This window comes from Rhinoraja longicauda, chromosome 16, assembly GCF_053455715.1.
Source record: "Rhinoraja longicauda isolate Sanriku21f chromosome 16, sRhiLon1.1, whole genome shotgun sequence".
Lineage (NCBI taxonomy): Eukaryota > Metazoa > Chordata > Chondrichthyes > Rajiformes > Arhynchobatidae > Rhinoraja > Rhinoraja longicauda.
In genome coordinates, this window is record NC_135968.1 from 7122566 (window position 1) to 7147967 (window position 25402).

Sequence of the window (25402 nt, forward strand, 5' to 3'; positions counted from 1 at the left end):
GGCTGATCATTCAGCTCAGTAGCCTGTACCTGCCTTCTCTCCATACCCCCTGATCCCTTTAGCAAAAAGGGCCACATCTAACTCCCTCTTAAATATAGCCAATGAACTGGCCTCAACTACCTTCTGTGGCAGAGAATTCCACAGACTCACCACTCTCTGTGTGAAGAAATGTTTTCTCATCTCGGTCCTAAAAGACTTCCCCCTTATCCTTAAGCTGTGACCCCTGGTTCTGGACTCCCCCAACATCGGGAACAATCTTCCCGCATCTAGCCTCTTCAACCCCTTAAGAATTTTATATGTTTCTATAAGATCCCCCCTCAGTCTTCTAAATTCCAGCGAGTACAAGCCCAGTCTATCCAGTCTTTCCTCATATGTAAGTCCCGCCATCCCAGGGATCAATCTGGTGAACCTTCTCTGTACTCCCTCTAAGGCAAGAACGTCTTTCCTCAGGTTAGGAGACCAAAACTGCACACAGGCCCTGTACAACTGCAGCAGAACCTCCCTGCTCCTAAACTCAAATCCTCTTGCTATGAATGCCAACATACCATTCGCTTTCTTCACTGCCTGCTGCACCTGCATGCTTGCTTTCAATGACTGGTGCACCATGACACCCAGGTCACGTTGCATCTCCCCTTCTCCCAATCGGTCACCATTCAGGTAATACTCTGCTTTCCTGTTCTTGCCGCCAAAGTGGATAACCTCACATTTATACGTGATGGTCTGGGCAATGTCCATGACTCACAGCAATTTCTTGCGGTCTTGGAGCTGCTGCCAAATCATGCTGCGATGTTTGGTTTAGTTTTAATTTAGGCAGTGCTGAAACAGGCCCTTTGGCCCACCAAGTCTGCTGTAACCAGTGATCCCCATGTTGTTCATAATAATAATAATAATAATAATAATAATAATAATATTCATTTATTGTCATTGCAACGAGTACAACGAAATTAAAAAATAGCCAATCCTGACGGTGCGTACAAACATATATGCAATAAATGCAAAAACAAATAAATACATAAATACAAATAAATACAATTATATTAAGTACAAGATTTTTTAACGGTGTTGCCTAGTGCAAAGGTAGTGTTCAGTTCTCGTATGGCCCTGGGGTAAAAACTGTTCTTAAGTCTGTTTGTTCGGGATTTGATCGACCTGAAACGTCGACCAGAGGGCAGATGAACAAACAGACGGTGGCCGGGGTGGGATGGATCTTTTATTATTTTGCCCGCTCTACTGAGGCAGCGTAGGTTGAACAGGTGCTCCAGGGAGGGCAGTGAGCAGCCGATGATCTTCTGGGCCGTCGTGATGACCCTCTGAAGGGCCTTCCTGTCCTTTTCTGAGCAGCTGGCATACCATGTGGTTATACAGTATGCCAGCACACTCTCGATGGAGCAGCGATAGAAGGACAACATGAGCTTCTCCTGCAGGTTGGTTTTCCTGAGGATCCTCAGGAAGTGGAGTCTCTGCTGTGCCTTCTTTACTGTGGTGATGGTGTTGGTAGACCAGGTAAGATCCTCTGCGATGTGCGTACCCAGGAACCTGAAAGCTGGTACCCTTTCCACACAGACCCCATTGATGTAGAGTGGGTCGTAGTCTACACTGGTTTTTCTAAAGTCAATTATAAGTTCCTTTGTTTTGGAGGAGTTCAGGACAGTGAGCAGCCGATGATGACCATGACTTCACTTTCAGTTGGAGGATTGGTGACTGTGGGTCCTGAAGTGACTGGTGAGGCCAATCCGGGCCCGGAAGGCACGCCCACACGTAGGACACAAGTGGATGGGTGCTGCAGTAGAAGTGGAGGTAGCCCAGGCCTTGCGCGCGGTGTGTTTCCTCTGGGCCTCTGCAGTGCATCTGTTCTCTGCTGCACGGGCTCCTGTGGTGAGCTTGCTATTCCAGGTTGGACGGTCCAGAGCAAGAGACTCCCAAATGCTGAGGTTGATGTCCAAGTCTTTGAGGGACACTTTGAGGCAGTCCTTAAACCATTTCTTCTGTCCTCCTACTGAGCGCTTGCCCTGACACAGTTCTCCATACAGAAGCTGTTTTGGCAGTCGACTCTCGGGCATTCTGACCACATGGCCTGCCCATCTGGCTTGGGCTTTCCGTAGGAGGGTGTGGACGCTGGGGATTCCAGCCCGTTCCAAGACCACTGTGTCGGGAATTTTGTCCTTGGCCCACCAAGTCTGCTGTAACCAGTGATCCCCATACACAGGCACTATCCTACACACGAGGGGCAATTTATAATCTTTACGAAACCCAATTAACCTACAAGCTTGTGCGTCTTTGGAGCATGGGAGGGAAACCAAAGCACCCGGGGAAAATTCATGGGGTCATGGTGAGAACGTTTGAACTCCATACAGACTGCACCTGTAGTCAGGATCATGCCCGCAACTCTACCGCTGCGCCACCTTGCATCCCGATAAAATGCTTTCTACCCGACATCTGTAGAAGTCAGTGAGGATTGTTGGGGACATATGAGGCCTGGATAAAGTGGATGTGGAGAGGATGTTTCCACTAGTGGACGCTTCTTTAGGAAGGAGATGAGGAGGAATTTCTTCAGTCAGGTGGTGAGTCTGTGGAATTCATTGCCACAGAAGGATACCTGTAAGGCAGAGATTGATAGATTCTTGATTAGTTTGGGTGTAAGGGGTTATGGGGAGAAGGCAGGGGAATGAATGGGGGTTGAGAGGGAAAGATAGATAGATCAGCCATGACTTGAAAGCCGAATGGTCTAATTCCTCAATTACGAACATGACATGCCTTCTAAGGAAATGGGGGCCTGCTCTCTTGGCCAGAGGCCATACTAATGATTACATTACGTGTTGTGCTGCTGCAAGTAGCAGCACAGCACAAAGGGCCGAATAGCGTACTCCTGCACCCTGTTTTTCTATGTTTCTAAGTAAGATTGTGGTTGTTCAGTTTCGGATTATATGACAACCAAACACACACACACTTGACAATAGACAATAGGTGCAGGAGTAGGCCATTCAGCCCTTCGAGCCAGCAGCACCTTTCAATGTGATCATGGCTGATCATTCACAATCAGTACCCCGTTCCTGCCTTCTCCCCATACCCCTTGACTCCGCTATCTTTAAGAGCTCTATCTAACTCTCTCATGAAATCATCCAGAGAATTGGCCTCCACTGCCTTTTGAGGCAGAGAATTCCACAGATTTACAACTCCCTGACTGAAAAAGTTTTTCCTCATCTCCGTTCTAAATGGCCTACCTCTTATTCTTAAACTGTGGCCCCTGGTTCTGGACTCCCCCAACATTCGGAACATGTTTCCTGCCTCTAACGTGTCCAATCCCTTAGTAATCTTATATGTTTCAATAAGATCCCCTCTCATCCTTCTAAATTCCAGTGACGCTTGCAGTTTCAGGTGCATTCATTTGATTCAGGCTGTGCGCACCCCAACCAATGCAAACCGGGGTTGCAGGTTTGCGGCCTACAGCCACAAATCACTACAGAGAGTGGTGAAGACGGCCACAGCACATCACTGGCAACTGTCTCTCGGCCATTCAGGACATTTTCTACCGGCGGTGCCTGCGGAAGGCACGCAGCATCATCAAGGACCACAGCCACTCAGCACGCAGGCTGTTCTCCTTGTTACCGTCAGGCAGACGATACAGGAGTATAGCTGCGCGTACCACCAGACTTAAGAACAGTTTCTACCATCAGGCCATCAGGCTTCTGAACTCATAAACACATTTCAAATCATATATGTTGATTATTTTTAATATTGTCTTTTTACCTATTTTTAATATTGTCTTTTTACCTTACTAATGTCATATTTTTAATCTTATTTATCCTTGGAATATTACTGCTGAGGTGACCCGTTGTCTTGTCAAATACATTTCATTGTACCGTTGACCCTGTGCCAACCTACATATGACAAATACAATTTATTATTATTATTATTATTATATTTGCTCCGGTGATCGAGAGGTTGGCCTGCTCCCTTGGCCAGAGGCCAACCTAATGTTTACATTGCGTAAGAAAATAACTGCAGATGCTGGTACAAATCGAAGGTATTTATTCACAAAATACTGGAGTAACTCAGCAGGTCAGGCAGCATCTCAGGAGAGAAGGAATGGGTGGCGTTTCGGGTCGAGACCCTTCTTCAGACTGATGACAGGGGGGGGGCGGGACAAAGGAAGGATATAGGTAACGTTGCGTGTTGTGCTGATGCAAGTGGCAGCAGAACACGAGGGGCCGAATGGCGTACTCCTGCACCCTGTTTCTCGACGTTTCTAGGTAAGAATGTGGTTTGCACAGTTAGGGATCATATGACAACCAAACAAACACACACACTTACACACACACACACTTGACTCCTTGCAGTTTGAGATGCACTCATTTGATTCGGGCTGTGGTGGTACACCCCGACCAATGCAGACCGGGGTTGCGGGCTGCAGCCGCGCGGTCATTTGCTCCGGTGATGGAGAGGCGGGCTGCGCGCGGACGCCCGGATGCAGCGGCTGTCGTCGGGCTGTGAACGGACGAGGCGGCGGCGACGACGGCCGATTAACCGGCGGCTGAGGCGAGGAGAAGCCGAGATAAGGTCGGTGGGTTGCGCGCTGGAGGAGGAGGAGGAGGAGGAGGAGGGAGGCCTTGCCGCCACGGTGGGGAGCGATCGAGAGAGGGGAGTGTTGCTGGGCGAGGGGGTGACCCCGAGCTGGCTGGGAGAGTGATCCTGCTGCACAGTGTGGGGTGAAGGTGAAGAAGCAAGATGGAGTGGCTGGTTCTCGGCACCCCCTCGCCTCGCACGTGTGTTGTCCCCAGTCACTCTCTGCCCATGCCTTGCTCCTCCAACGTGCGCTCCTCTCCCCTTTATTTCACCTTCTTCCCTTATCCACCTCCCTGTCTTTTACTCTCTCTCTACCCCCCCGTCCTCTTCCACCAATACCCCCCCTCCTCTTCCACCAATACCCCCCCCTCCCTTTCCTCTCTCCGTCTCCTTCCACCCTCCTAATTCTTGTCTAGACTCTTGTTGATACTGCACCAACCGCCGCTGTTGGGCTATAAACATACTGCAGTCCCTCATGCACGCAGTTACAGATTTAAAATGTAGTCCCATCCCTCTATCCACACTATCCTAACCCTCTATCCACTCTATCCTAATCCTCTATCCACTCTATCCTAATCCTCTATCCACTCTATCCTAATCCTCTATCCTAACCCTCTCTCCTATCCTAACCCTATCCTATGCTAACCCTCTATCCTATGCTAACCCTCTATCCACTCCCACTGCCTCCTTCCACACCTATTGCCTCCCTTTCTTCTTCCACCCATATCTCTTCTGTCTTTCACTCATATCCCCATCCCTTCTCCCTATCTTCTTCCCTCCTGCCTTCCGCCCCTCCTCCCCTTTCCCCTGCCTTCCGCCCCTACCCCCCCTGCCTTCCGCCCCTACCCCCCCTGCCTTCCGCCCCTCCTCCCCTTTCCCCTGCCTTGTGCCCCTCCTCTCCCCTACCCTCTCCCCCCACCCCTTGCCATCCACCCCGGCCCCCTGCCTGCCACACCTCCCCCTGCCTTCCACACCTTCCCGCCCCCTGCCTTCTACACCTTCCGCCCCCTGCCTTCCACACCTTCCCCCCCTGCCTTCCACACCTTCCCTCCGCCCCTTGCCTGCCACACTTCCCCCCCCCAGCCCTCTGCCTTCCACACCTCTCTACCTGCCACACCTCTCCCCCCCCCCCCCCCCAGCCCCCTACCTTCCACACTTCACCCCCGCCCCCTGTCTTCCACCTGAAGATAGGAAAATGCCAGAAAAAAATCGGGGCCGGCAACAGATGACCAAGGAAAAGACCAAGGAGCCCATAATTAGAAATTTGGCATTGCTACCATCTGTGCTCTGTAACCCCTGATTCTACATGGAAAGATCCTCATTGAGTTCAATGTCATTGATTAACAGCCGCATCGTTATATTTGTAAACCTCAGTGCAAAATCCTTCCAATTATTTATTTCCACTTGTGTACATTGGCGCAGCCTAGCAGTGTGATTCAGGCATTACTGTGGGACACAAACAAATGTGAGTTCAGTTCCTGCGCCACCTTGGGGCAGTCAATGCCTGTGTATTGTGCAATCACCAGTACTACCTGTGTATTGTTGCAATCTTCCAGTGACTTGTAGAGGTTCCTTTGCATCCTCCCAGTTTCCTCCCACATCTCAAACATGTGCAGGTTGGTAAGTTGCAGAAACAAAGAACTGCAAAGAACTGCAAAGAACTTCTGACCCTGCCTGAAGAAGGGTTGCAACCTGAAACATAACCCATTCCTTCTCTCCAGAGATGCTTCCTGTCCCGCTGAGTTACTCCAGCTTTCTGTGCCTATCTTTGGTTTAAACCAGCATCTGCAGTTCCTTCCTACACATTACAGCTTCAGATGCAGGTTTATACGAAAGACCCAAAGCGCTAGAGTAACTCAATGGGTCAGGCTGCATATCTGGAGAATTTGGATAGGTCCCATTTCAGGTCTGGACCCCTCTTCAAAGAAAGGTCCCAATCCGAAACGTCCCCTGTTCTTTATCTCCAGAGATGCTGCCTGACCCGCTGAGTTACTCCAGCAGTTTGTCTATCTCAGGTTGGTAGTTTGATAGACACAAAATGCTGGAGTGACTCAGTGGGTCAGGCAGCATCTCTGGAGAAAACGGATAGGCGACGTATCAAGTCGGGAACCTTCAGACTGCAGAAGGGTCCCGACCCGAAACATCACCTATCCATGTTCTCTGGAGATGCTGCCTGACCCGCTGAGTTACTCCAGCATTTTGTGTCTATATATTTAGTATAAACCAGCACCAGCAGTTTCTTTTTATTACAGGTTGGTAGGTTGATTAATTGTTTCCCTTGGATGATGATGAGGAGAAAAGTGGCCCGGAGGAATGTGGGGAGAATATAATATTACCGATCCTCTCCAAGTCATAAAGTCATAAGTGATAGGAGCAGAATTGTGCCATTCGGCCCATCAAGTCTACTCCGCCATTCAACATGGCTGATCTATCTCTCCCTCCTAACCCCATTCTTCTGCCTTCTCCCCATACCCTTTGACATCTGTACTAATGAAGAATCTATCACTCTCTCTGCCTTTATAATATCCATTGTTGACCTCAGGAGCCTTCTGGGAAAAAGAATTCCACAGATTCCCCACCCTCTGATTAAAGAAGTTCCTCCACATCTTCCTCCTAAAGAAACGTCCTTTAATAGTGAGGCTGTGACCTTTGGCCCTGGACTCTCCCGGGATTTCCTGGATGGATACGGGATGGTTTTCTAAGCTAAAATGCAGAGGAACCAAACAGAGGGCAGGCAATCCTGGACTGGGTATTGTGCAATGAGGAAGGATGAGTTAGCAATCTTGTGCAAAACCCCTTGGGCAACAGTGATCATAATATGGTAGAATTTTGCATTAACATGGAGAGTGACATGGTTAATTCGGAGACAAGCGTCCTGAACTTAAAGAAATGTAACTGATGGAATGAGATGGGAATTGGCTAGGATAGACTAGTCAAGTCAAGTCAAATTTATTTGTCACATACACATACACGATGTGCAGTGAAATGAAAGTGGCAATGCCTGCGGGTTGTGCACAAAAAAGAATTACAGTTACAGCATATAAATAAAGTTAATAAGTTACTATTGGTGTTGACAAAAATTTAGTCTCTGGGGTTATAAAAGTTGACAGTCCTGATGGCCTGTGGGAAGAAGCTCCGTCTCATCCTCTCCGTTTTCGCAGCGTGACAGCGGAGGCATTTGCCTGATCGTAGCATCTGGAACAGTCCGTTACTGGAGTGGCAGGGGTCCCTCATGATCTTGCTTGCTCTGGATCTGCACCTCCTGATGTATAGGTCCTGCAGGGGGATGAGTGTAGTTCCCATGGTGCGTTCTGCCGAACGCACTACTCTCTGCAGGGCCATCCTGTCCTGGGCAGAGCTGTTCCCAAACCAGACTGTAATGTTGCCGGACAGGATGCTCTCTACAGCCCCAGAGTAGAAGCAATGAAGGATCCTCAGAGACACTGAATTTCCTCAATTGTCTAAGGTGGTAAAGGCGCTGCTTAGCCTTACCCACCAGTGCGGCAATGTGCGTTGCCCACGTCAGATCCTCTGTGATGCGGACTCCCAAGTATTTAAAACTGCTTACCCTATCCACAGTAGACCCATTTATCTCCAGTGGCGTGTACGTCCTTGGATGTTTAGCCCTTCTGAAGTCCACAATCAGCTCCTTTGTTTTAGTGACAATCAAGAGGAGGCTATTGTCCTGACACCAGAGTGCCAGATCAGCCACCTCCTCCCGGTAGGCCTTCTCATCGTTGTTGGAGATCCGGCCCACCACCACAGTGTCATCAGCAAACTTGATGATGGAGTTTGAGCTGAACCTGGCCCCACAGTCATGTGTGTACAGGGAGTACAGTAGGGGGCTAAGGGCGCAGCCCTGGAGAGATCCTATGTTCAGGGTGAGGGAGCTAGATGTGTGTTCCCCCATCCTGACCACTTGGGGCCTGGCAGTGAGAAAGTCCAGGACCCAGGACTAGCAAATAATACTTAAAGAGTTGACGGTGGATAAGCAATGGCAAAGATTTAAAGATCGCATGGATGAATTGCAACAAATGTTCATCCCTGTCTGGCATAAGAATAAAACAGAAGGTGGCTCAACCGTGACTAACGAGGGAAATTAGGGATAGTGTTAAATCCAAGGAAGATGCATATAAATTGGCTAGATGAAGCAGCAAACCGGAGGACTGGGAGAAATTTAGAATTCAACAGAGGACAAAGGGGTTAATTAAGAGGGGGGAAATAGAGCACGAAAGAAAGCTTGCAGGGAATTTAAAAAAACGGACTACAAGCTTCTATAGATATGTAAAGAGGAAAAGATTAGCGAAGACAAATGTAGGTCCCTTGCAGACAGAAACCAGAGAGTTGTGAATTCTCTGCCACAGAAGGCAGTGGAGGCCAATTCACTGGATGTTTTCAAGAGAGAGTTAGATATAGCTCTCAGGGCTAACGGAATCAAGGGATATGGGGAGAAAGTAGGTACGGGGTACTGATTTTGGATGATCAGCCATGATCATATTGAATGGCGCTGCTGGCTCGAATGGCCTAATCCTGCACCTATTTTCAATGTTTCTATACCCCTGCGAAGACAGGCCCAGTGCTGTCAAACGTTAATCGTATATTCCGAAGGTCTGGCTTCTGGACACCCCAGACATAAAAGGAAGCCTTTGGGAGAGCCAGAGTTCAGGGTGGATTTGCTGGCAATTCTATATGTCTTCTTCCCTGTGCTGCAAACATCGAGGGCTGGGTTATGCAGACCGGGGGTGGGAGCGTGGCCGTGAATTTTGGTCCGAAGATCTCTAGTTTTGTCAACATATCTGATGATGGTCGAAATTGGATTTGGTACTGGGTGAGCCGGAACTTTACGAAATGGAAATACCTGGTGAGAATTGTTTACGTTGTAATAACGCTCCACCACAGATTTAACGGTGGCTGGTGGTCTGGCACCTCCTTTAATCCGGATAAAATTACGAGAGCGCACTTGAAATCCCCCCCCTCCCCCACCAGAAGTCCCCGCGAAAATATGGTAGCTAGGCTGGGTGAGGCAGCCGATCTCTACCACGTCAGATGTTCGCGCCGATTGGCAGGCCGAATTTGCCCCCCGCGGCCAGGGCTCTGGAACTCCGGCTCAGCCGTAGTTGGCAGATCCGTTCCCATAGCCGATTTCCGAGGCTGACAATGCGGGCTGGCACCCTGGCCATGGGCAGCCTACACGGACCGTTCTGGTATCGTCTGAATCTTTTTGGAGACTGTGACCTCTGTTGATCCAGCAAAACGGATAATCCAGAAAGGCTCCTGAACCAAGGGTGCTGGAGAAACGGCAGTGGGCCTGTAGTAGGTTGTTTGCTTATATCTGTTTAAAAAATATATATACTTCCAAAGAGAAGGCTGGAGAATGGGGTTGACAGGGAGAGATAGGTCAGCCATTATTGAATGGTGGAGTAGACTTGATGGGCCGATTAGCCTAATTATGATCCTGGAACTAATGAATGCCGTTGAAGAGAGTGAGCAGAGGGACAGTATTTGGAAAAATGTGTTCAAAGTATCCTTCGGGCGCAATCCTTGCTCGCTTGACTCCGGGGAATTTCTAACCACGACTGTTCAAAATGGAGTGGGACCATTAGTGCAAGCTTCAAGTCCATGTGTTGTTTATATGTAAGCAGAAACAAAGTAAATAGGTGCAGGAGTAGGCCATTCGACCCTTCGAGCCTGCACCGCCATTCAATATGATCATGGCTGATCATCCAACTCAGTATCCCATACCTGCCTTCTCTCCATACCCCCTGATCCCTTTAGCCACAAGGGCCACATCTAACTCCCTCTTAAATATACCCAATGAATTGGCCTCAACTACCTTCTGTGGCAGAGAATTCCACAGATTCACCACTCTCTGTGTGAATCCACAGATTCACCACTCTCTGTGTTAATCTGACTGTTAGAAGAAGTGCCCTGACTGTTAGAGTCTGTGGTTCCTACAAGACCAGAGTGGAAACAAGCCATCCTCATTTCTGAGGGGCAGCCAAAGAAGACGACCTAACATGCACAAATAATTATTTTCACTGAAATGTCATTTTTTTTTTTTTTAAAGCCTTGACATCAGCTAACTCGTGGTAAAAGTGCAGACATAAAACCTAAGTTGGTTGTTTTGCATGACTTACAAAATATTTCTCCTAATTCATCCTCTGCATTTATCTGCGGTCATGGCAATATGGGATCCAAGGTGAGCTGGCAAATAGGATCCAAAGTGTATAGAAAGGAACTGCACATGATGCTTTATACCGAGGACGGAGACAAAGTGCTGGAGTAACTCAACGCATTAGGCAGCATCTCTGGAGAAAAAGGGTAGGTGACGCTTCAGGTCGGGACCCTTCTTCAGACTCGAAACGTCGCCCTCCTTTTTCTCCAGGGATGCTGCTTGACCCGCTGAGTTACTCTAGCACCTTGTGTTCATAATAGTATCCAAAACTGGCTTGGTGATGGGCAGAGGGTGGGAGTAGAAGAATATTTATCTGAATGCAAGTCTGTGACAAGTGGTGCACCGCAGGGATCAGTGCTAGGACCGTTACTGTTTGTGGTGCACATTAATGACTTGGACGTGTATGTCAGAGGTATGATGATGTTTGCAGACAACACCAGTTTTGGTGGTGCTGAGAATAGCGTGCAAGGTCATCTAAGGCGACTACAGGATAAAGATCAGGTGAAGAGTTTAGTGGAGCATTTACAGATGTATTTTTAATCCTGATAAACCTGAGGTGACTAGCTGAAAGAATTCAGCGGGACAAGCAGTATCTGTGGAGGGATGTGGACAGTCAAATTGACGGGTGCAATTGTTAACATCGCGGATAAAGAGTGGGACTGGTGCCGGAGTTGGTTTGGAAAAATGACTACACATGAGTGCCCATGGCTACACCTTGAATTTGTAGTCTAATCCACGTCTTGTACAGCTGTAACATGGTGTTCCAACTTTAGTATTTAGTGCATTGATTGATGAAGGCAAGCGTGCTAAATGTCTTCTTCAAGACCTTGTCTGCCTATGCTGCCACCTTTAGGGATCAATATACTTTTGGTACACTTAGGTCTCTCTGTTCTACAACGTTCTCAAGGGGCCTGTCATTTACTGTGCAAGTCACGCTTTGGTTTTAACTTGTCAAAATACAACTTCCTCTGGCTTCACATTTCACGCCTATTCGCTCTTTATCTCACACCTTTTGTCTTCACATCCTGGCTTTTGCCCTATCATCTGCCAATCAACCCACCCCCTTTGCTGCATCCACCTATCACTTTCCTGGATTTGTCCTGCCCTTCCCTCTCTTCCGGCCTTCTCCCCTCTACTACAATTAGTCTAAAGAAGGATCTTCAGACTAATTGTAGTTCAGGCGGCACGGTGGCGCAACGGTAGAGTTGCTGCTTTACAGCGAATGCAGCGCCGGAGACTCAGGTTCGATCCTGACTACGGGTGCTGCACTGTAAGGAGTTTGTACGTTCTCCCCGTGACCTGCGTGGGTTTTCTCCGAGATCTTCGGTTTCCTCCCACACTCCAAAGACGTACAGGTATGTAGGTTAATTTGACTGGGTAAATGTATAAATTGTCCCTAGTGTGTGTAGGATGGTGTTAATGTGCGGGGATCGCTGGGCGGCGCGGACTTGGTGGGCCGAAAAGGCCTGTTTCCGCGCTGTATCTGAAATATGAAAAAAAAATAGATCAACCCAAAAAGGCGATTATTCATGTTCTCCAGAGATACTGCCTGACTCGCTGAGTCATTTCATCAATTTTGTTTCTATGCCCTATTTCCCCAGTTGATCTAGGTCCTGTTATAATCATGGCTAACCTTCACTCTCCACTTTTCCACCAATCTTTGGTATCATCTGCAAACTTACTAATTGTGCCAAAATACATCCTCATCCCATCATTCATTGATGACAAACAACAATGAACCCAACATTGTTGATCGCCTGTGACACATTGCCGGTCAATGAGAAACAACTCTCCACTACCATCCACTGACTCCAACCACTAAGCCAATTTTGCATCCAGTTGACAACTCACCCTGAATCCCACGTGATCTAACATTCTACACCAGCCTACCAAGTCGATGGCCTTGCTGAAGTCCACGTAGGTGTCTGAACAAGGGTTTCAATCCGAAACGTCACCTATTCCTTTTCTCCAGAGATGCTGCCTGACCCGCTGAGTTATTCCAGCATTTTGTCTTGCTTCCATATAGATAATCTCTACTGCCCTGCCCTCGTCAATCTTGTTGGTCACCTCTTCCAAAGACTCAAATCAAATTGGCAAGATATGATTTCCCACGCACAGAGCCAGGTTGACAATCCCTAATCACTCCTTGCCTTTCCAAATGCAGGCAAATCCGGTGCCAGAATCCCCTTGCCAACTTTTCCATCACTGATGTGAGGCGTCCTGGCGCAACATTAGCCACCCTCCAATCTTCGGGTACCTCCCAGGCGGCTGGCAGTGATGCTGATATCCCGGCCAGGGGCCACAGCAATTGCTTCCTGAGCTTCCCACAATGCCGTCGGATACTGAGAATTGATCCGCCTTTCTGTTCTTTAAAACCGTCGCCATCTCCTCTTTTGTAATGTGGAGATGTCTTTGACATCACTGTGCACTTCTCTGAAACCCCTTGCGTTCGTGACCTTCACGGTAAATGCAGATCGGAAATATTCCTTTAACATCTCAACCGTCAATATGCCCATAATCATGGACTTCAAGGAGAGTGCAGAGGATGGTATCTTCAACAAAAAATAAACAGTAACTCGAATAAAAATAGGGCCCCTAAAGGATGAATGTGGTTGTCTGTGAAGCCCGTTTCCATGTTGTGTGAATCCACGATCAAACAAATATACCAAGACTGCTCCAAAGCTCTTCCCAAGGCCATGGATCTACCATTAAGGAGGACAAAGGTTTCAGGCACACAAGAACCTCTTGTGTAAATCCCCCTTCAAATAGTACATCTCCAAAGAACATCGCTGTTTCTTCTTCGTTGCTGGTCTAATCCTTTCCCAACAATACTCTGTGAGCATCTTCACCAGAATGACCTCAGAAATCTATGATGGGGGCTTCTGCCATCTCAGACAGCTTCTGGATATGGGCAAGAAACGGTGGCCTTGTCAATGGTTCCTTGATCCTGGAAAATGAATACATTAAAATAAAACAAATCCCTTTCACTGTTTGTGGATAAATAAATTCAGTGTCCACACTTAGTTGTTAGTTACTCGACGGTTGCCTGATTTTATTCTCTTATGAGGGAGCGTCTCACAGAGGACCAGCATCTGTATGAGTCTCGCCTGACTTGGTTACATTCAGTCAGTCTTTATAGGCAGAGACAAACAATATTCCCGCTTGACACATACTCCGCCTATCTTGTGACGAACAACTTTTTAATGTGTTTTCCTAAGCTAAGTTTAGTTTCTCCAGAAGTCGTTAGCCACTTCCAGAGAAGGCAGTTGTAATCTTTACTGTGGCTTGCAGCTTTAGCTAAATCAACCGTACTATCTCCGTATGTCTGGCATACAAGAAGAAGTATCGGTGTTTTTTCTGTAAGCCATGCAACATATTTTTACTCACACTGTTGAAATCAGTAAAGGTTTTTATTCAGAAGTATGTAGAAACGATAGTGAAACTTTGTGTGGTATCTAGCTATTAAATAAACTTCATCTAATTTATTTCCAGGTTTTGCACTGCAGCTTGATCATCCGTGAAAGGATTGGCACGCGTTAGTCATGACAACGGAAGCCTCCATTCCTGGCAACGCCAAGCTTCACACCCCTGCTCATCAAAACTATTTTTGGCTCCGCTCCTTTGTAGCAGGAGGTAACTATAAATTTGAATAAATTGTTCATAGTTTTACAGGTATTGTAGAAACACGGACCCTGTATAAAACCATGAGGTGCGTGGAAAAGGTGGAAAGTAACAGTCTTTTTTTCCCGGGACTTAGCGGAGTGCAAAACTGGAAGGCACAGATTTAAGGAGAGGGGGAAATTTTTAAATGAACCCGAGGGTCAACATTCAACAGGGTGGAGTGTATATGGAAGGACTTCAAAAGGAATTTGGAGAGGCTGGTACAATGTAACAGACACTTTGGAAAAGGTTTTAAAAGATATTCTGGACAGATTCAAGGAGAGGAAATGTTTAGACGATTATGAGTCAAATGCCGGCAAATGGTACTAGCTTGGGCGGATGTCTTAATCGGCATTGAGTTGGGCCGAAGGGCCTGTTTAGAGACATACAGCACGGATGCTTCATCCAAATCGTTCATGTCAACCAAGATGTCCCATCTAAGCCACTCCTAATTGTCAGCGTTTGGCCCATATCCTTTTAAACCTTTCCTTTTTGTACTGAGAGTAGTGGGGGCCTGAAACGCATCGCCAGGAGCAGTGGAGGGCCCCGATAAGGTAGTGGTGTTTAAGAGGCTTTGCAAGTTCAGGAAATAGAGGGACATGGATCATATACAGGAAGATGAGATCAGTCTAACTTGGCGTCATGTTTGGCACAAACATTGTGCCCGTTCCTGTGCTGAACTGTTCTACGTTCTACCCATTTCCATGCTGTATTTCTCCAGGACTTTATCGGCTTCTGGCCTGAGAATCCTTTAAAATGAATCCCCTTTCTTTGCTCCGGTACCTCTCGGTACTTCCAAGGATCTATATTTTTCTGATCAATATGATAGCATCACCTAACGAGAGAGTTTGTGCTTTCATGTGTATGCTGACGACTCTTGGTTCTGCCTTTTCTCTCAACCTCTCCATTGTGTTTAAATTGTTTTGTTGATCGTCCAAGGGATTCTATTTAAGCAACTAATCAACAAACGGCCTTCTTCCCCCTCCCCTATCTTTCCCAAATCCACCCTTCCACTCTCTCCTGAAACACGGCTGACCTCGCAACCGTTTTTTCCCCCTTCCCCCTCCATTTGTACATTTTACAACAAATTTGCATTTCACAACATTTCTATCCTTGGGCTTAACGAAGGTTTGCAACTCTTTATCCTTTCAGCTCGCACCTGTTTCTTCAACTCTGGCCTTTGTCCAACAATCTGGCTATCAAATGGCTCCCTCGCCTTTGTCCACCTGTCGCTCTGTCCTGGCCCTGGCCCTCCTCACATCCAGCTTTCCCACCCCTACCATCTGTCTGAAGAAGGCTTCCGACCCGAAACATCACCGAAACACGTTCTTCAGGGATGCTGTCCGACCCACTAAGTTACTCCAGCATTTTGTGTCTATCTTTGAATCTGCTTGATTGTTCATTAAGGTCAAAAGGAATAGGAGTAGAATTAGGCCAATCGGCCCATCAAGTCTACTCCACCATTCAATCATGGCTGAACTATCTCTCCCCCCTAACCCCATTCTCCTGCCTTCTCCCCATAACCTCTGACACCCGTACTAATCAAGAATCTATCTATCTCTGCCTTAAAAATATCAACTGACTTGGCCTCCACAGCCTTCTGTGGCAAAGAATTCCACAGATTCACCACCATCTGACAAAAGAAATTCCTTCTCATCTCCTTCACAGGTTAACCTACTCATGGGATCATGGTGGGAAATCTGGTTTCCACATTGGAAAAGATGCCATTGCTTATCAACTGAGAGGGTAGACCGAGCCACAATGCATGTTTATATGAAGGATGAAAACTCTCGCACTCTGGTGCTGTAATCACTGTGCACAAACTAATTAGTGCGGCTTGAACCAATCCTTCTGACTTGGGCAATGGTCAATGTTAGCTCTTTTGTCCTATTGTATGTACACTTTGTATATCTATGCAAATTGGATTTAGATGTTGCAGAATTTTTTTGTTGGTGTTGAAGATAAAAGCTCATTTTGTTTTTTACGTAGGTGTTGCAGGATGTTGTGCAAAGTCAACTATCGCCCCCTTGGACAGGGTGAAGATTTTACTACAGGCTCACAACCGTCACTACAATCACCTTGGTAATTACACTCAAACATCTGTCCCACCCCCTGCACCTATTTGTTTGATTGTAGGCCAGTGCAATGTAACTTGGAGAACTCAGCCAACCCAGAGAGTTGTGAAGCTGTGGAATTCTCTGCCTCAGAAGGTAGTGACGGCCAATTCTCTGGATGCTTTCAAGAGAGGGTTAGATAGAGCTCTTAAAGATAGCAGAGTCAAGGGATACGGGGAGAAGGCAGGAACGGGGGAATTATTGTGGAAGATCAGCCGTGATCACAGTGAATGGCGGTGCTGGCGCAAAGGGCTGAATGGCCTACTCCTGCACCTATTGTCTATTGTTTGAGTCGAGGTTAAAGATGCTGAGGTACTTAATATTAGCTTGCACGCTGGTGATCTTTGTGAGACATATGTTACATTCTACAAACCTCCAACTCTTGTCCACCCCCTGTCCTAATTAAAGGTTCGGAGTCCAGGCCAACAATGTAATAATGCTTGTGATATATTGTGTGTGTGTATGTGTATATATATATATACATATATATATAGATATATATAGATATATATATATTTGTTATAAATATAATATTTAAGAATGTCCGCACACTCACACACTAAAACCAATGCTATCCCAAGTCTACGTAGTTGAGAGCTTATTTGGAGGTTGTAGTATTTACTAACCTGATGGCTGTAGGGACGATGCTGTTCCTGAACCTGGATGATACAGTTTTCAGGCCTCTATCTTCTTCCCGATGGCAGGAGCGAGATGGAAGCTTGGCCAGGTTGGTGTGGATCTCTGATGCTGGACGATACTGTACGCTTTCCTGTCTGACTCTGATAGTCTGGGCCAATGCTAAATGGCTGGACCTCTGCACATTGTTCAAGAACGCTCAAATTCAAGTCGGACTGATTAGATTCGGATACTAAATTTGTAGGTTTGCTTTGCTGCTGAAATTGGAGTCCAGTGGCAGAGCCTAGTTTTCTCACTGTTACTCTGGGAAAGATATTGGAGAATCTGGTTGAGGGGGTGGGGTTTAACAATTGGCAACACCCATGAAATTAAAGATTGCGACCTTTCTTACAGGAGTGTTTTCTGCTCTTTGCGCTGTGCCAAAGAAAGAAGGCTTCCTTGGATTGTATAAAGGTAACGGAGCTATGATGGTCAGGATCTTTCCATACGGCGCCATTCAGTTCACTGCATTCGACAGATACAGAAAGGTAAAGTTAGTTGACTCAGTAGTGGTGATCTTGAGCCAAGTCGTACTCTCTCTATTTCCCCACGTGGAATTTTCTTCTGTTCCTCCACACCCTCGATTCCCTTCTCCAGGTAGAGCCAAAGTCAAACAGCATGGAAACAGGTCCATCAGCCCAACTTGCCCATGCTGACCAAGATGCCCCATCTGCACTAGTCACCGCACCTGCCTGCGTTTGGCCTTGAACAAATGCCTTTTAAGTGTTGCTTTATGTTGTTATAATACCTGCCTCGACTACCTTCTCTAACAGCTCGTTCCATATAACCATCGCACTCTGTGTGGAAAAGGTTGCACCTCGGGTTCCAATTAAATCTTTCCCCTCTCGCCTGAAACCTGTGTCCCTTGTAGCATCTGGGGAAAACCCATGCAGTCACAGAGAGAACGTCCAAACTCCGTAAAGCCCTCCACTCCCCAGAATCCATCATTGTCATTATTTCAGTGCGCACAAAGCAGTAACAGTTCTCCTTTTCCCAAGTTCCCAATGAGTTGTGGAGATTGCTGGAAGTGCTCTTGCCAACACTAATTGCCCATGCACTGAGTGGATAATTAAGGGTCAACCACATTGTTGTGGCTGGTGCCGAAGAAAAGGGTGGCAATTTAGTTAGTCGTTTCACTAATAACTTAACAAATAACTAAAGTTATTTAACTAATAACTTAATAACTTCATTTTCTGATGAACCAGGTGGATTTTTACTGGTTTCAGCGTTACCATTAAGAGCGGCTTTAATTTCAGATTTGTTTAATTACATTGATTTAATTTACCCTGTTGTCATGACACGATTTGAACTTGTACTTCTGGATCTATGGCCCCATTTTCTGGCTGTTAATCACTTGCGCTCTGTCCACCAAGGCCTGCTGGATTTCCCAGATGGTAACCATTTTAATTCCCCTTTCCATTCCCCTCTATTCCTTTCTGTCCTTGGCTTCCTCCATTGCCAGAGTGAGGCCACATGAAAATTGGAGGAACAGCACCTCGTACTCCGCTCGGGTAGCTTACAACCCAGCGATATGTCCCTTAAATTCTCCAATTTTAAGTAATACCCCCACCCACCCCTCTTTCCTGTGTAGGAAGGAACTGCAGATGCTGGTTTAAACCAAAGATAGACGCAAAATGTTGGGGTAACTGAGTAGGACAGGCAGCATCTCTGAAGAGAAGGAATGGGGGACGTTTCAGGTCAAGACCCTTCTTCAGACTGAAAGTCGTGGGAAAGGGAAAAGAGATGTAGACGATGATGTTGAGAAATATAGAACAAATTAATGAAAAATGCAAAAAAAAGTAACTGATAAAGGAAACGGGTCATTGTTAAATGTAGCGAGGTGAGAATGAAAAGCTGGTGTGACTTGGGTGGGGGTGGGATAGGAAGATGGAGGGAATGCAGGGCGTACTTGAAGTTCAATAAATCAACACTCAAACCACTGGGTACATACAACCCAGCAGTATGAATACTGATTTCTCTAACTTCAAGTGACCCTTGCATTCCCTCTCTCTCCGTCCCTCTGCCACCCAAGTCGTACCAGCTTCAAAGTCGTCTTGTTGAGTCTCATTGTCTGTACTCGTTCTCACCTAGGCCACAGCTAACAATGGCCGGTTTCCTTTATCATCATTACTTTTTTGCATATCTTTCATTAATTTCTTCTATATCTCTCTCTCTCTACATCACCGTCTATAATCTCTTGTTTCCCTTTCCCCGGATTCTCAGTTTGAAGAAGGTTCCCGACACGAAACATCACCTATTCCCTTTCTCCAGAGAGGCTGTCTAACCTGCTGAATTAATCCAGCTTTTATGTGGCTATGTTGTGATCAGCCATCGACATTTTACTATTGGGAAATATCAACTAAGTTTGAAATTCTCTACAGGCCAGGCATCCTGTCACAATGCCAATTCTGGGCCAACATTATTAATAAACTGTGTTATTAATTGAAGCAGATTGGCTTTTACATATTGCACCACAACAGTTTGTGAGCATTCTTTTCTATTTCATGCCAACTTAAATTAGAAGGTATCATGTGGTATGTTAATAGTTTAACTTTATTGTAACATGTACTGAGGTACAGTGTGAAAAGCTTTGTTTTGTAGGCTATTCAGTCAAATCAGATAATACCATATATGAAAAACTTTAAAAACCCTTGGTCAGACCTCAGTTGGAGTGCCACGCACAGTTCAGGTCACCAAAGTATATGAAGAAAGTGATTATGCTGGAGAAGCATCAGGATGTTGCCCAAGATGGAGCTGTTCAGTTATGAGGAAAGACAGGAAAGGTTAGGTCTGTTCTCCGTGGAGTGGAGATTAAGAGGGGACATGGTTAGTTTAAGATAGACACAAAATAACCAAAGTCTGTAGTTTCTTTTTTGCTCTAAACCCACATGTTTAGACTGTAATGTTGTACCCTTATTGTTTTGATGTGTTTATGCTTTATTCTTGGATTTAGAGATTTAGAGATACAGCGCGGAAACAGGCCCTTCGGCCGCCCAGTGATCCCCGCACATTAACACTATTCTACACACACTAGGGACAATTTTTACATTTGCCCAGCCAATTAACCTACAAACCTGTATGTCTTTGGAGTGTGGGAGGAAACCGAAGATCTCAGAGAAAACCCACACAGGTCACGGGGAGAACGTACAAACTCCATACAGACGGCGCCCGTAGTCAGGATCGAACCTGAGTCTCCGGCGCTGCATTCGCTGTAAGGCAGCAACTCTACCGCTGCGCCACCGTGCCGCCACAATTCTTAATTGTTAACTGTATGTTTTCGTTTGTGAGCGGAGCACCGAGGCACATTCCTTGTACTTGCACATACTTGGCCAATAATCTTATTCCTTCATTCATTCATTCATTCATATGCTGGAGTAACTCAGCGGGGCAGGCAGCATGTCTGGAGAGAAGGAATGGGTGATGTTAGTTTACTTTAGCGATACAGCACGGAAGCAGGCCCTTCGGCCCATTGAGTACACACCAGCCAGCAATCCCCACACATTAACACTTCCCTCCACACACTAGGGACAATTTCACATTTACACCAAGCCAATTAACCTACACACCTTCACGTCTTTGAAGTGTGGGAGGAAACCGACGATCTCGGTGAAAACCCACGCAGGTCACGGGGAGAACGTACAAACTCTGCACAGACAGCGCCCGTGGTCAGGATCGAACTTGGCTCTCTGGCGCTGTAAGGCAGTAGCTCTACCGCTGCGCCACCGTGCCGCCCTACCATGTATAAAATTGAGGGGTATAAGTAGAGAAGAGCGCAGGGAACCTTTCCCAGTATCAGAGGCTGATAAAGCTAGAGGGTGTAGGTTTAGGGTGAGGGGGAAAAGATTCAGGGAGGATCTGTGGCAGGGGCCACCTTCAACCACACAATAATAAGTGACTGGAATGCACTGCCTAAAAGAGTGGCTGATGCTAGGCCACTACAATATAGATAATCATTTAAAAAATGATTTATTAATTATTTAAATCTTTTACACAAAGGGTGGTAGGTATTTGGAACAACCTGCCAGAGGAGGTAGTTGAGGCAGGTATTATCAATACATTTAAAGAAACATTTGGATGGGATGTTTGGAGGGATACGAGCCAAATTCAGGCTGGTGGGAGTAGTGTAGATGGGGCATTTTGTTTGTTGTGGGCAAGTTGGGCTGAAGTGCCTGTTTCCACACTGTATGACTCTAATTTAAATTTCCCTTTTTCCTCTGGTCAGCAGTCTTGGTATCCAGGTATTCATCCAGTAATTGGCTTCTATGCTATCACACCTCAGGACAGTATGTTTTTCTGTGAACTGCAGCTTTTTTTGCAGCATCGAGTATTTCTCAATGTGTTGGATGAGCAATGGTGATTCCACCTGTGCACTGTGTGGCTCTTTGGTCGGATGATCTCATGGTTCTTTTGATGCATATCGACAGCGACCGTATTGTAAAATGTAAAAATTCCCCCTAGGGTGTGTAAGATAGTGTTAATGTGCGGGGATCGCTGGGCGGTGCGGACCCGGTGGGCCGAAGGGCCTATTTCCGCGCTGTATCTCTAAATCTCAAAAATCCAGACAGAATTACGAGAGCGCACTTGAAATCAATACACCCTCCCTCCCCCCCCCCCCCCCCACACCGGAAGTCCCCCCTGAAAATTTGGCGCCTAGGCCGGGTGAGGTGGCCGATCTCGACCTCATCGAAACTTGTGCACCGATTGGCGGGTTGAATTTGCAGTCTGCGGCCAATTTGCAGGGTTCTGGATCTCTGGCCGGCTGGGGGCAGCAGGTCAGTTCCCATAGCTGACCTCCGAGGCTGATCCATGGGTCGCAATAGGCCCCTGCCGCTGGCGTGTCCTCGGGCCGATATCTCGGCTGCCAAGGCAGACCATTCCGGTACCATTGGACTCTCTCGGAGACCGTGACCTCTGTTGGTCTAGCAAAACGGATAATCCACAAAGCCTCTGGAACCAAGGTTGCCGGAAAATCGGTGGTTGATATCGAATTAATATTGCAGATGGACATAATATATAATATAGACCTATTTTACCTTTACTGGAAATGCCACATGGTGCTGTTGCATCAGTACAAATTAGGTTGGAGTTTGAATTTAAAATTGGAAACTAAACAGCTCATTCTTTTGTTTTGTACAGTTTTTGATCAACAAACTAGGTATTGCCGGGCACATTCACCGATTAATGGCTGGATCCATGGCAGGTATTTCTCTCCTTTTGAATTCCAGATACATTACCAGGGTATCTTCAGTCGAGAATTGTTGCAACATTCCCAAATATCTCATTCCTGAATCGAGAAGTTTTGAAATGAATATTTACACGAATCGCAAGGATCAGGATTTGAATATTCCCAGTTGGTAGGAAGAAGGAATAATCATCAAGTTTACTGACATCATCTTGCCATTTGTTAATCATCCGCACACACCAGTTAACTCGTCATATTACTGACACCGGCTCCCCGTGCCCAGATACTGCAAGGAAACGGGTCCCGTCGGCCCGCAGAGTGTGCGCCGACCAGTGATCACAGAGTACCATAACACTATCCTGCACATTAGGGCCAATTTACAACGGTCAAGTAACCTACACGTCTTTGGGATGTGGGAGGACTCTGGAGCACCCGGAGAAAACCCGCACGAGCACAGGGAGAACGTGCAAACTATGCGGACAGCGCCCACGGTCAGGATTGAAACTGGGTTTCTGGTGCGGTGAGGCAGCAGCTCTATCAGCTGCGTCACCTGTGCTGTTCTCATTCCTTATCCCAGAGAGCTGTGGCGATGGAATCGATATCAGTCTGCACAAAGGCAGTCGTGGGATGGGTGGACTGAATGTGGAAAATGGCATTGAGGCCGTGATCTTACTGTATGGTGGAGCAGCCATTTAGTTTTCCTATTTCTTATATTCGTGTAGTTTGGTATAATGGTTGGTGCAGATGTGGGCCTGTTCCTGTGTTATCCTGTTGTATGGCGGCACGGTAGCGCAGCGGTAGAGTTGCTGCTTTACAGCGAATGCAGCGCCGGAGACTCGGGTTCGATCCTGACTACGGGTGCTGCACCGTAAGGAGTTTGTACGTTCTCCCCGTGACCTGCGTGGGTTTTCTCCGAGATCTTCGGTTTCCTCCCACACTCCAAAGACGTACAGGTATGTAGGTTAATTGGCTGGGTAAATGTAAATGTAAAAATTGTCCCTAGTGGGTGTAGGATAGTGTTAATGTACGGGGATTGCTGGGCGGCACGGACTTGGAGGGCCGAAAAGGCCTGTTTCCGGCTGTATATATATGATATGATATGATATGTTCTTAAGGCTTGTGAGAAATTGATTTATGTTATAGGTGGTTATTTTACAACAAGGGTGGTACATTGGTGCAGCTGGTAGAGCTGCTGCCTCACAGCTCCAGGGGCCCAGGTTGGATCCTGACTACGGGTGCTGTCAGTGTAGAGTTTGCATGTTCACCCTGTGACTGCATGGGTTTCCTCCAGGTGCTCCAGATTCCCCTCTCTTCCCAAAGACGTGGGTTTGTAGGTTAATTGGCCTCTAACTTGAGTAGGGAGTGCATGAGAAAGTGGGATAACACAGAACAAGTATGAATGGGTGATCGATGGTTGGCGTGGACTTGGTGGGCCGAAGGGCCTATTTCCATGCTGTGTCTCCAAACTGAGATGGCTAGCTTTCATTGTGTTATACAAGCTGTTAATGTACTGGTATTGCAGTTAACATATCTCAACCTCACATGTTGGGAGTTTTTACTGACGCTGGCCAATAAATAGTGTTGTCTTACAGGGATTACTGCAGTGATATGCACCTATCCGCTGGATATGATCCGAGCACGTCTGGCCTTCCAGGTAAAGGGTGAGCACAGGTACGCTGGAATCATTGATGCTTTCAGAGTTATTTACACACAGGTGCGTACCGAAACTTTCCGTCACACTATGTAGGACTCCAGCTAAGGACTTGTGATTATGGTAGCTTTGAGTTTACTAGCCGTATCTTCAAGAACCCGGTGCACATTTGTTTTGCGTACTGTTTATACGTTACTGGCTTTCAGTTATTTTATGATGGATGCAACGAGCATATTTGTGTGCAAAATTCACTGAGCAGCACAGTGGTGCAGCGGTAGAGTTGTTGCCTTACAGCGCCAGACACCCGGGTTCGGTCCTGACTAAGGGTGCTGTCTGTACTGAGTTTGTACATTCTCCCCATGGCCTGCGTGTGTTTTCTTCAGAAGCTCTGGTTTCCTACCACACTCCAAAGACGTACAGGTTTGTAGGCTAACTGGCTCGGTTAAGATGTAAATTGTCCCTAGTGTGTATAGGATAGTGTTAGTGTGCGGGGATCGCTGGTCGGCGCGGCCTTGGTAGGCCAAAGGACCTATTTCCGCACTATCTCTAAACTAAACTAAATTCAATTAAATAGTAGTAAATAGATCTGGGTTTCATTCATATTTTCTGCAGGCTTTTTTCTCAGACATCCCTCCATTAAAACACTGTAATTTCTCTTTGGCTTTCCAAGCTGGAGTCTTGCTTGCTTTACTGCTGAAGGAAAGGACTCGAAGCAATGGCTCAACACCATAACCATTGGACTCGGTGTAACGTGGGTGATCGCCTGCTGTTTAAATGTATATAGAGATGGATAGAATGAATGACTGCTGAGCTGATCGGAAGGGCCAAACACATGATGCATGAAAACCCTAAGCTCAACAGTCCGCACAAGACCCTTCTTCAGACTGCTGAGATACTCCAGCCTTTTGGGTCCATCTTCTGTGGAAACCAGGATCTGCAGTTCCTTCCGACATAACAGCCTTCTGGGGAAGCCAATAATTCCTCAAGAGTACAGCAATGGCAGCATCGTTGCTTGAATTGTAAAATGTTGGACTAGTTTAGTTTAGTTTGGAGACACAGCATGGAAGCAGGCCCTTCGGCCCACTGGGTCCACATCCACCATTCATCCCCCCCGTTCACGCTATTTCTCTGTTTTTCCGCTTCCCGCACGCAAGGGGCAATTTGCAGAGGCCAATTAAACGACAATCTCGCGCGTCTTTGGGATGTGGGAGGAAGCCGAAGCACCCGGAGGAAACGCACGCAGCCACGGGGAGAACACGCAAACTCCGCACAGAGAGCACCTGTGGTCAGGATCAAACCCGGGCCTCTGGCGCTGTGGCACTTTAAGGCTTTTCAAGAGGCTCAACACTGCCACCTTCTCGATCTCAAAATGACCTTGAATC

The 25402-nt window shown here is 46.9% G+C and overlaps 1 protein-coding gene across 3 annotated transcripts in view; it reads left to right on the forward strand.

Annotated features, from left to right (window-relative positions):
- Window positions 1-4153: 4153 nt before the first annotated feature.
- Window positions 4154-25402, forward strand: part of slc25a16 (solute carrier family 25 member 16) — a 31290-nt gene continuing 10041 nt past the window's right edge. The window contains exons 1-6 of one of the 3 annotated variants that reach the window (XM_078413129.1): window positions 4154-4250; window positions 14231-14371; window positions 16388-16480; window positions 17542-17675; window positions 22324-22387; window positions 23962-24083. In XM_078413129.1, the coding sequence (XP_078269255.1) occupies window positions 14281-14371; window positions 16388-16480; window positions 17542-17675; window positions 22324-22387; window positions 23962-24083 (504 nt within the window). In that variant the 5' untranslated portion in view covers window positions 4154-4250; window positions 14231-14280. Of the gene's footprint in view, window positions 4251-4386; window positions 4562-14230; window positions 14372-16387; window positions 16481-17541; window positions 17676-22323; window positions 22388-23961; window positions 24084-25402 lie in introns of those variants that run through there. The other 2 variants (XM_078413130.1, XM_078413128.1) reach the window with 2 other exon arrangements.